Source organism: Mytilus trossulus, chromosome 1 (genome assembly GCF_036588685.1).
Source record: "Mytilus trossulus isolate FHL-02 chromosome 1, PNRI_Mtr1.1.1.hap1, whole genome shotgun sequence".
Classification (NCBI taxonomy): Eukaryota; Metazoa; Mollusca; class Bivalvia; order Mytilida; family Mytilidae; genus Mytilus; species Mytilus trossulus.
The window spans coordinates 23,018,031-23,031,041 of NC_086373.1; the positions used below are offsets into that span (position 1 = coordinate 23,018,031).

General features: G+C 29.8%; 1 protein-coding gene across 1 annotated transcript; it reads right to left on the reverse strand.

Annotated features, from left to right (window-relative positions):
- Positions 1-205: 205 nt before the first annotated feature.
- Positions 206-12,988, reverse strand: LOC134719066 (uncharacterized). The gene is made up of 14 exons (XM_063582012.1): positions 12,933-12,988; positions 11,903-12,005; positions 11,326-11,418; positions 10,746-10,826; positions 9,275-9,343; positions 8,617-8,742; positions 7,926-7,985; positions 6,965-7,037; positions 6,581-6,644; positions 5,597-5,687; positions 4,962-5,056; positions 2,809-2,969; positions 1,932-2,006; positions 206-1,367 (listed from the first exon to the last, which is right to left on the reverse strand). The coding sequence occupies exons 2-14, from the start codon at positions 11,999-12,001 to the stop codon at positions 1,168-1,170; spliced, it is 1,287 nt and encodes a 428-aa protein (XP_063438082.1). The 5' UTR covers positions 12,002-12,005; positions 12,933-12,988; the 3' UTR covers positions 206-1,167.
- Between the last annotated feature and the right edge of the window lie 23 nt (positions 12,989-13,011).

A 13,011-nucleotide genomic window follows, 5' to 3' on the forward strand; every position in this document is an offset into this window, starting at 1 on the left:
AAAATACATATAAAACAGTATAATCTTCTTAAGAATGAATTAAACAAAATATAATGCAATAAAAAAGAAATAGAATAAAGTGAAAATAAGGCCAATATATGTACATGTGTTTCCGCTAAAAACTATATGAAAAAAATAGGGAAAATAGGATGGCAATATCCTACTATTTTACTTTTTTTTAACTGGTTACCAATGGGGAAACAGTGCTTGTTCCAAAATGGCATAAAAAGTGTTGGAATAGGCACTAAAAATTAGGGTAGATTGCAATTGGGTTAGCAGAAACAAATGTATTATTCTTGAACATAGTTCAATACTGTGGAGACACAATAAGATATTAACCCATAACCCTAATCTTTATCCCAGTTAAGAAATAACAAGTCACAGATGACATACCACTAATCATATAGCACCAGGTATATAAAGATTGCAGGAATTCTAAGACCAAATAAAAAAAAAATATGAAATAAAATATGAATGAATGATTGTCAAATTTGAACCACAGAATTATTTTGGAATTTACATTTAATTCTATCTTCACTACTGCCAATCTATTAAACAGAAGAAATTCTACAAACATCTCTCCTGCTATTGGGGGTTGAACTTCCCATCATGCCATGTGTACCAACTAAGAGAACAGATAACTAACAAATGAATACAATCCTTATAAAATTTTGACATGACCAACATAACATTTTCATGCCAACGAACAAGTGATAGATTAACAAATACTTTTTAAAAGTGTTGTGAACAACAATTATCATATGTCTTTCAGTATAAAGAAGAAATGAGCTAAAGCAAGAAGTTAAACTGTTGTTTGGAATAAAAAAATCTTAATCAAGTTAACATTGTCCAGAAAAAAATTAGTTTGGTTTAATCTAATCATTACACAAAACATGTCTAAAGTCCATCATACATAAAATGCAGCCTAAGAGAATCATATCATAAATTTACTTTCATGCCAAAAATTTATTCACTGATAAAATACACACACACATATATTAGATAAATGACAATGGAACAAAAATATATTTGTTTGATTGTAGAAATGATGATCAATGATAACAAACCCACAAGAAATATTCCACAATAGACCATTATCACATTATTTCCCAGTACATTTGTACCTAATATTTGAAATCCACATTATAACTAAAATACATATTTTGATTACACCTCATCCATATTAAGAGGAACAGCTTCTGGAATTCTGCCAGTTTTAGTTTTATGAATTGCTGCTGCTTTAAACACGGATGCAGTTCCTACAAATGATAATCCAATCATCATATAAAACATTCCAGACCATCCATATTGGGCTGAGATATAACCAATTATTGGACCTTCTAAACATGTACCAAAACTGCCAAAACCTGAAAATAAAAAAAGTATTTAATGGTTTAATATTCAACAATATATATATATTTATTGAAAAAAACCTGGGCACAAAAGATTTTTTTCTTCTTCAGTAAGTATATATATTCAAGAAGTGATGGATTTACGTGATTATGTCATGTATGTAGATGCTGTTTTCAAAAGAAAAGTTTGTAAGAACATGTATTTAAGGTCTTTGCTCTGTCACATTTTCTCCATCGAATGTGGATTTTTAGATATTCAACAATTATACACGATTAACTCTAATATTCTTTTTTTAGCCATGGTTCCATTTTGATTGTTGGGTATAGTAACAAAAACTTTTTTCTAGAAACACTCATTTAGTCCATATTTTGTTGAAATAAGTCCAGTTATTTCAATAGAGATAATTTGAAAATGTTTACAATGATGGAGACCATGTAATTGCAATATCTCACATGGTCCATATTATAAAACCCCAATGTAAAATTATATAATGCAAAGAAACTTTTAAACAGTTTCCTACTCAGAATTCATTTTCACATTCCAAAAATTATAAAAATAGTAAATATCTATATACAAACCATTAACTAAACCAACTGTTGATGCTGCTGCATTTTTACCATCCTGTTCTCCTAATTCTGCTGGAACAGCACCACCTATAAAATAATGTATACATATGATATGAAGGAGGTTTTACTCCTCTGGTTGTTAAATTTATGCCAGATATTCGGAATCCTCTGGTTTTACACATGCAGTGCCATTCTTAAGTTTTACCTGCTGACCCTCTTCTTTTCTTTCCATGATATTATTAAATATGATTTTAAAAGCTATATTTGAAAATCTTATAAAAACGTTGTTATTTTTTTAAAAGTTTTTGAAAAAAAGGGTGCCAATGTTAAATGTATGAAAAATCTTGGACATAATCATTTCCTACCAAATTTTAAATGTCTTATATCTTGAAAACAAGCAAACTGACTCTTAATTTATTCTGCTTATTTAGTTCATTTCATTATATATACATTCAATTTAAACAATTTTGTAAATTTTGTTATTTTGAAACCGAGAAGCAAACATTCTTTAATAGACTACTCAAATTCCTTATCATATACTCATTTTAAAGACAACTAGCTTAAAAACAAAACAAACTAGAAATAGAGAGAGTTTACTACATTATTTATCAACCATAAAGTTAAACAAGTTAACAATAACAAATCTTCTTACAATTGGTCAATTCCAATAAAATTATCATAATCAATTATCAATACAAAAGCTGTCAATACTACTTTTAAACAGAAACCTATCAGGTGAAATTAAGATTGAAGACACTGGATGTGGTTCTTATTGCAATCTGAGAAAATAGAATTAATAGTGAAAAGCGAACTTTGACATAGATACTTAAATGACCTCCTGTAAATTTGAAAAGAAAACAAAATAACATAAAATATTCACAAAATTTACCCAATAAGCTATCAGGTCCACAGTTGAATGCACCAGCCAGGAACATAAATGTTACATTAAACATCCAGCCCCAATCACATGTCAGTAAAAACAAAGTGAGGGAAATAGCTGATAATAACACAGAAACTCCGGTACCAAATATTGTTCTTCCTTTGAAAAATCTGAAAAATAAATAGATATGTTACAGGATTTATTTCTAAGTAGCTCCTGAAATGGTCATGCAGTTAGCATTTAAGAACTGAAATCTTTTTTCACATGTGTAATAATGTTATCCTATTAATATGTCATTCTTGTGTCATTTCATTGACTAATACCCATATCTCCTTTCAGAAATTGCCCAACCCATGGTTAAATGAAAACAAATCTACGGCTGCCATGAATTATTTTGACGTTAATGGGACAAATTGGTAATTTTGTTAACCTTGAATGCCCTATACATACGATACTGTTTTGGCTGTTTCATTTTACCCAATTTTGATAATATTAGTAATATTACATAAATCAATGATTATTTTTTTTCAAATGCATTTTCTACTTATATATTTTCCTCCAATGCAATTTTATTAGTTCTGAGGCATACAAGAAGCTTTAAACCCCCGTATTTACATTTGATTTTTTGTTTACAGAAACACACTTGTGACACCACCTTGTTTTGTTGCCATGGCAAGACAATAACATCATTTGGGGGAATTTTTGTTTTATCAAGGCTGTAGCGCATGTTCTTTTAAAGTGAGGCATTTCGCCCCATTTTAAGTAGGCCAAGATTCAAATACTATATATTTATCTCTATTCTACAGCAAAATAAACAAATCAGGCCCTTTTTTTAGCGGGGTTCGGATGCATGAAACGGAAGAAGCTTATTTCAGCATTACTATCTTAAATAAAAAACCAAAAAATATATAACAGACTGAATGCGTTTTTTTTATTAGCTAGCCTAGTAAGTAACAAAACAAGTTTCAACTCTGTTGGTCAACCAAAACTTTCCGATTCTCCTATGACCTGTACTATCAAAAAGCTTCAACACACGTTCTGATGTATATATATATATTTATGTCCAACAGCAAGTTATAAGCTTCTAAAAGACGAGAACATATTATAAGTTTAAGTCTTTGGTCTGACCTACCGTTCGGGGTTCGAACCCACGGCCTACCGCAATATAATCAATGGAACACGCTAGCATACAACCAGACAATGCTAATAATAATAATAAAACAAAGAAACACAAAAAAAATAATTTCAAAAAATACCAAAAATATATTTCATGCTTTTATTAAAGATAAATAAAAATCATGAATTGCCTTATACATTAAAGACTTCCATATAAAAGGCGCTTCATGATTTTGTTTAAATTAATTTAAAATAAACATTATTTTTTGGTCAATGAAATATTTTATCGATTTGCATTTGCGGCATGTTTGATGTTCAGTGTGTAAACATTGGTAGATTCAAAAATAAACCAAGAAAAATATAAGCCAGCATACTTATCGGGGGTGTTTATACTCATGAGTTTCCCTTTTCATCTTTTTTTCTCTTTAAAGAACCCGTCTTCAACCAGTTTTGTAACGACATAAATAAGATTTGTTTCAATTTGTGTATTTTGATTTGTAATCGGGACACTTATTTTTGTTACCGTCACCGCTATGCATGTAAAATAATTATATTCAGAATCGCTGCTGCAGATTGGAAACACTGTATGTAGTGTGCCGGTAAATAGTTTGAAACTTGAAACTCGCATATTGATAATGTAAAATACATGAAATTAAAAAAAATTGCCACTTCTAAAGTTTGATCGTCGTTTCAAAAGTGAGGCATTTGCCTCATTTGCCTCCATTACGCTACGGCCCTGTTTATAAAATTTTACCCTGAAAAATAAGTTGAAATGGCCTGATTTGTTTATTTTGCTGTAGAATAGAGATAAATATATAGTATTTGAATCTTGGCCTACTTAAAATGGGGAGTATGATGTTGACAATTGAGAATATCTGGTAGTTTAAATAAGTTGGTTGTAACGTGGAACAGCCGTTTTTGTGTATTACTGTGTTTGCGCTAAAGGTAGATTTATTGTGATTATACTGGTTGATGATAATAGGGTGTCATATTAGAATATCTGATATAAAACTTATTTAAAACCTTGTTGATATAATTTTACTTACTTGTCTATAAGAAAGCCGATAACAGCACTACCTAAAACACCACCTACTTCAAATACTGTGGATAACATTCCAGATACTGCTGGAGTATATTTCAACTGTAGAAAGATACAAAACTTTGTAAGCATACATAGATATAGGAAGATGTGGTGTGAGTGCCAATACATGTATTTCAAATATTGATGCAGTCAAGATAAGAGCTTCTAGACCTTAGAAATTGTAAAGAAGAAAGCGATTTAAGCAACTTTAGATACACAATGAATATTTGTTAGAGCTCATAAAAAATGTTTATATAATTGTATTGTTATGCAAGTTGATCAAAAGCTTATAGTTTTCAGATTAAATTCAAAGCTTTTAGTTGGTTAAAAGTATGGAAAGGGAATACTTATGTGAACTCTTATGATTGTCTTGGTTTTACAGTTAAACTTTCCTAACAGTTAAAAAGAAATTCACCACTTAATAAAAATAAACAATTTCAAGGTAGCCAATAATATACATGAACCATTTATTGTTGATGAGTTTGTGCTAATAAAATATTTATATATTTTTTTATTTATTATTATTTATTATTTTTATTTATTGTACCATCAAAGAATTGCACAATTTTGCCTTTAAAAAAGGTAATAACTGGGTCTTACCCTTTGGAGTAAATACATAGGTAACCACATGTACATACAGTATCTGACTACTTTTAGACAAAACATTGAAACAGCAATCTCAGGTAACATACTGAAATATATAAAGTACATTATCACTATTTTGTGCATTTTCCTTTAATCTCTTCTTGTGATAATTTTTCATATCATGCTACTCGCTCGAGATGGAAAATTATCGCTAGAAACTAAGGAGGCATGTGGCGTTGCTAAGGAAATTGACATCGTTGTCATAGGTGAAATAGCAATAAACAGATTATCATTGGTCATCTCAACTCGATTGCTTTTCTTCTTTCCCTGTACCAGCTCAAGTGAGAAAATCAATCTTGTTGAGATGATCAATCATTTCTATAATGATCATGTAAATAAATAAGTCTGTAGAATTTAGTATTTCACATAAACAAGAGTGCACACACCATGCACACAAAAATGTAGAAAATGAATCAGTTGTTTTTCATCAGATTTAGTGCTGGATTCTGGCAATAAACATTTTTATTTTAAGAATATTTTGAAAGTCAAAAATCCTTCAACACAATTTTTTGTGCACAGAAAGATATTCTATTTGTGTGTGTTTAAGATTTTGTAAATGACAAACATTTGAAAACATATTCTTTTCTTAGATAAAAATTGTGAAACTATATTGCTGTATTTATTTCTGATTGTATAGAGTACTCATGTCAACCAAAACAGTATATTGTAAGAGAATCCAACAATTGAATAATAGAAAATGTTCTTAAATATATACTGTGGATGGGTTCATTTCTTATGTTAAATATTCTTGAAGATAATTCGATTTATTTGTTTTTGACAAATTCTGTGTACAAGCACAAGCATATAAAACAGATTAGATTTTGCTTAACATTTATAAAATTCAGGGGTCACTAATCTTAACAGTATCCATGAAAAAGTACCCCACAAATAACAATGAACTTTTATTAAGTACATATATCTCTTGGGGAAACTACTTACGGTATCTTCAACATCTGTAGCCATGTTAATTTTCCAGCGGTTTTTGAAGAAGTTGCATTCCTTTCTGAAAGGGGAAATAAAATACAGATATATTTACATTGATAAAAGTAGGACACACCAAAACAATTGCTCAGATTCTTAAACATCTTCCATCATAAAACCTGAGTTTTGTAACAATTTGATTAAAAAAATATAAATACCCAAAGGTTGAAATCTTTAAAATATGACTATCACTGGAACCCTTCCTTGTCTTAAGAACTCAAAACCAGCAGTAGTAGATTAGATTTATTTGACATGAATAATCAATTGTAAAAGTGAAACAACATCCTAAACAAACAATGAAATTAACCATAGTTCTCTTAATTCTGAAATGGTGGAAATTACCTTTGCCTGGAACTTCAATTCCTACTTCATCTGGTTGTTGATACAGAGCCCAAACAAATATGCCAACAGCAATCTGAAAAATTTCATGAACTCTTCATATATTTTATTTCAGTAGAAAAAGGGGACAATTTGTTAACTATATAATAGATGGCAAAAATCCCCACAACAAAATAACTATCATTAATTTAAAAGACTTGAAGACTATTTGTCACTGATTTTAAAACCATATCTGATATTTGCAAATGTAATTTTTTTAAATTGATTTTGTAAAGTATTTTAAAAACACATGCATATTTTTTTCTTCTAATTTTAACATAATGAAAAATAACATGCATATCCCTATACCATAAAAACAACCCCATAGTGTAAATCAGAAATTTGAGAGTCGTGGTGTAGTGGTTAGTGCATCGGACTACTAACACAAAGGTTTCTGGTTCATTCCCGTTAGGGATGAAAATTTCAGGGACTGAATTTCGGCTCTCCCTTGACACTATTTGCAAGTATGGTCTGGAGGAAACGATGATAGTCTATCAGAAGGGGAGGATAAATGGTTGACCCCTGTTACGAGAGAGCCATATCTTTTGCAGGTTAAAGACACCCTTGTAGATTTCGAAAAAGAGCAGGCTAATGCCGCTACAAGGCAGCACCTCTCGCACCCGCAAAGTGCAAAGGGATTAATATAAGTTGCAAAAATTTGTCTCCCAATCCACTATAAATAAATATGTTTAAACTAATCAGAAATTAATGTGTGCATTTATTTCTGCAAATCATTGACAACTGGCAAACAAGTGAATTCAATTGCAAAATTTGATGGAGAAAAATCATGACAGCAAGTATTATTGGGAACCTAATACTATTGCTTTTTTTGTAATAATTAAAAGACAACGCAATATTTTCTAAGTTTACAGTACTTCATTCACTTATGATATTTAGATATGCATGCAAATGGGATAATACATACAATTATTACTGATGGTGTAAAGTATACACTTTTCCAGCCATAGACTTTCTGTAGGTATACCTAAAATAAAATAAAATCATCTATACAGCATTTCCATATGATATATGGTGTCTTGGAATTCTAGAGAGATAAAACATTCAAAACTTTAAACTACAGAAAGATTTTTAAGTTCTGTACTGAGCAGTTGATGCTTATCAGACAAGAACATTGTTTGGAGGGTTCATAAATAATTTTACAAAATGGCTCTACATCATGATACCATTAAATACCGTTAAAGATTACAAGGAAAACTTAAAGGTTCAATTAAATTCATGATATTTATAAGAGTTATGACTTAGGCTAAACTTATTATTAACTTCTACCACAGTTTGTTCTCAATGCCTGCAGTTTATAGAAATTTAATATTGAAAATAAACTGGCAAGTTCAAAATTGAATAGTCCTAAGTATCTTATTTTAATCTTGTATTTTGTTTCAATATCCTTTTACATAAAGGATTTTGTTTTTAATATATATCGTTTTACATAATAGATTTTGTTTTAATCTTACATATAGATGTTCAACATTTTAATAGATTTTTCTTGTAAAAATACAGTTGTGGTTGCTTTGATTAACTTCAAAGTTTTAACTTTAACATCAAACATTATAAAAATGAATAGCAAATAATGGAAATCTATGTTAACTTCGACTTACTGCCAGAGCTGTTCCTCCAATACCACCAGCAAAAGCACAAGTTCCAAACATACCAAATACTGTATTTCTGACACTATCTGGGTACCAAGCTCCTAGTGACTTCATACAGTTTGGCCAACATTGAGCCTACAGAACATATTAAATAACAATTCATTTTATTAATTTTTATTTCAGGCTAAAATTAAAACTTTTGAATACTAAGTGTGTATCATGTTTATAATCTGGTAATTAATATTTAGATTCACATTTTTTTTCTTCAGAAATGAGCCAGATTGTATAAAACATAACATCTTATTACAGCTAATTTCCTAATGCATGTAAATAAGACTTTGGTTAGCTTGCTTGCTTTGTTTATATATTGTACAATTGTAATTTGGATACATCCAATGAAATTTAATGATAATACATGTATATACAGGTTAAAATATGCCTATACATACTGTTTGAAGATGTCAATGTTAATTTCAAAGTTTGTATTAACGTTTATACAAACAGGGCAACCAAGCCTAACAAAGTTTTACTCCACAAGCATTAGGAATTAGCTGTAATAATTACTTCTTTTTTAATAAATATTGCACATTTTTCAGAACATTTTTTTTTACTTTTGATACATTTGATATAACTAGAGCATAAACTAAACATCTTTTGACTAACAAACCTGTGCTGTTCCATTGAGGAAAAGAAGAACAAACATTCCATAAAATCCATCTGTCCATCCAAACAAAATCTGAAAGATATTTTATGAAGAAATAGATTCAGAAACTGTGGACACTGAGATGTTTCTTGCCTTTATGAAATTCTAATTACTGCAACTTCTTCAGTGTACTTATTTTCACTATGAGTCATGTTATGAATTACACTCTGGATACATTAAGTTCATAAACCATTCCCTACCTACGATCTACATACCAGTAATTATCATACAGGGCCGTAACTAGCTATGAGGCAGGGGAGGCAACTGCATTGTAAATCTTTTATGATATTGGAAATTCGTTACCAGCTGAATCAGCTGTTGGATAATTTTCTTAACATATCTAGTCAGACAGTACTTCTCAAAATCATACGAGAACATTATGGTCATTAAACATTAAATACTCCCATTCGTTGTAGTTCTATACATGTCTGTTCAGCTTTCAACAGTATTGAAATTCAAGGACCTCGATAAAAAAAAACCATATCTTGCATTCTATTATCTTACTTAAGATGGTATTTTTTAACTTGCCAGTTTGATTTCTAACAAAAATTTATTTAAATACAGATAGTAATTGTTTGCAAAACAAATTGCTTTCCAGGTTCAAGCGTTACTGGTGAGACTGTGAGTCCTAAAGTAAGGCAATCGAAGGAAAACAGGTAATTTTTAGCCATTTTAATGAGAGGAAAAAATCGGCGGTCACAATGTTTTAAATGTTAATAATTATAGTTCAAAGTACGGCCTACAAGACAGAGCCTTGACTCACCCCTAACAGCAAAAGTTTGTATTTGCATAAAAATTGCTTCAAGGTTCAAGCAATACTGATAAATTTTAAAGTAAGGAAATCGAAGGAAAACAGGTCATTTTTAGCCATTTTACAGAAGGAAAATAATCGCGGGGCTACGCCCCCAACCCCAGCTCTCTAGGGGCCTCAATCGGCAGCCCCAAACTCGAGCCTCTCCAAAATTCGAACCCTAGTTATGGCCTTGTCATATATATGTTCTGTTCTGTTCTGTTCTATACTATCTAATGAGAAAGAATGTCATTCTACCTCTCAAGATGAGGGTAAAATTTATTTCCACATTTCCTTTTCCAATCCAGATATTTCCAAAAAAGTTAAGATAAAAATCATACATTTGTTACTAACTACTTTATAAGTGATTGGGTATGCAATAATCTCTATTTTTTTTTCTTCTTCCATGAATGTGGGTGAAAAATACAGATGCAATGCCATTAACTCTAAAAAAAAATAAAAAAAAAATAAAAAAAATGCCTCAATAAGTTCAACTCTGACAACCATCTAATCTTCCAAAGATGACTGTTTTTTCTTCTTTAGAAATGTGGCTGGAAATAAAATATTCTGATTTATTTATTCAACTACAAGTTTGGCATATTCGCTTTTTTTGTATGTAGAAACAATGTTTGATGTATAACTTACCATAGACAAACCAGACAAAATCAGACAGCAACTGAATGTTTTCCTAGCTCCAAATTTGTCACCAAGTGGTCCTAATAACATCTAGTAATATAAATTATGCATAATTCAATATTTCATTTATTCTTCTCTGTTTTCATGTTTATAATCATGATAATACCACTATTAAACAAAACATTTTTCATTACAATGTTAGAGACTAACATTTCTTTTACAGTAATTTTTAATGTTTAATTTCCGCTTATTTGGTACCCTTGAATTCCATTCATATGTATTGATGAATTTATCATAGTAAAACGAACATGGTATTTACAAAGGTTACCAAAACACTTTCTGCAAATCAGTTTATCATAGCGTAAAACATGGAAAAACATTCAAGCGTTTGAAGATATATACAAATCATATAAAAACTATTAACTGTGTGCTGTATACGAGTGTTCTTCCTTTTTTTTTTTTTTTAAAGAAATAAGCACAAAACAGATCAATGGAAGGAAAATGTTCTACAAGTTTTTAGTGGATATGTTTTTTTTGTTTAAACAAACCACAAAATATATCAAACATCTTTTATTTTTCTATTTTTTACCTGCATGACAGCATATGGAAATAATAAAGCTGTATCTAACCATCCTAGTTCAGTCTTTGAAAAGTGCAAATCTGTTTCAAGATTTGATTTTATCTGGATTAAAAAACAATTGATTAAAGTACTTGTAGGAATATAAGTTTCAGTCATTAAAAGAAAAGATAATGATGGTATATACTAATATTGATGTTTAACATCCAGGGCCATATTAAATGCATATTCAGTAAGAGAACATGTTCAATATTCATATCACATCTATGGTTTCTTCCAGAATTTGCATTGAGGTTATATTACAGTAAATGGCCTTCATGTATGTCACTGATTTTAGAAAAAAATTGCTAACAACTTTGGCTTGTTACAACTATACATTGTAACTTACGGTATTTATCTCTTTTTTTTCTGAAATATTACAGATTAAATTCTATCAAAACAGATGAATATTTGTCATGTCATGTTTGTATAACAATCATTTAAAATCTTCTAAATGGTTCTTCAATTTGTCTTTGAATTATTTACTCCAATGTTTTACGCATACATGTTTTATATACAAGTAGACAGTAAGAGCTTATAATATACTTACAACACCTAATGGTTTTCTTAGTAAATATGTAGATGCGTATGCTATCCATCCAAGTACAAAAATAAGTATCTGTCTTTTCTTCAAGGCAGTTTCTAACATTTTGCTGAAAAAGAGTCAGAAGTCTGTTTACTTGAAATACTTGTGTTAATAAATGTAAGTGTAATAACTAATCCATTTAGACATCAGTGAATCTCCATTTATCTTATATCGGATGCTATTCCCATTTAAGGGACCTAATATTAATCAGGTATTGATTTAAAGTGATAGATATTAGATTAATAGGATTTTTTATTTCATAAATGTGAATGTTGTGGTACATTTATAAATATATTTATGTAAATTGAAAACTGAATTCATTTAATGGCTTCTAAATATTTTATCAAGATAATACATTTTTATGGTGTCTTTGGAAAAAAGGTTGCTTTTCAAATCATGTGCACCTTACATGCTATAACAGCATAAGTCCTGAAATGCAGAATTAAAACCTTTACCAAATTTGGTTATTTTATAAACAGTTTTAAAAAATATATATTTTATCTCTAAACCTGCAAAATGATGTTTCACTCATCAATTTTGACACAAGTGTTTTATGATTTATCTAAAAGCAATTTAGCATGGTGAAGTGAAGTTTTCCCCCAACACCATACCCTTTTCTGGATGCTATGCACTTTTTCTCCCCGAAAGAAGATGCTATGTGCACTTTTGGTTGATTCAATCATTGATTATGGTTTTGCCACATCACCAAAAACCAAATAAGCAGCAAAAATAAAAATCATGGTGACAGAAGGAGGTTCTTAATTAGCTCTTTTCAAGAATGAAGTTTTACAAAATCATTTCTGATTTTTATCATTTTTGATACAAGGCATGCAAAAATTTTATTTATTATGACTTTATGTTGTATAATTTCCTTTCTCCGATGTACAAATCATTCAAACTTTAATTTTGCAAAATTAATCATGTTTTAAAAGCAAAAAAGAAGTGACATTTGTAAGCTCGATAGTTAAAGTGAAAGAGATTTTCCTAAAATTACTTAGTAACAGGTGCGTGTCAGAACTTTGGTGTCTTTTCACTTTTGATATATAGTCGTAAAAGTTAAAAGTGCAATTTTG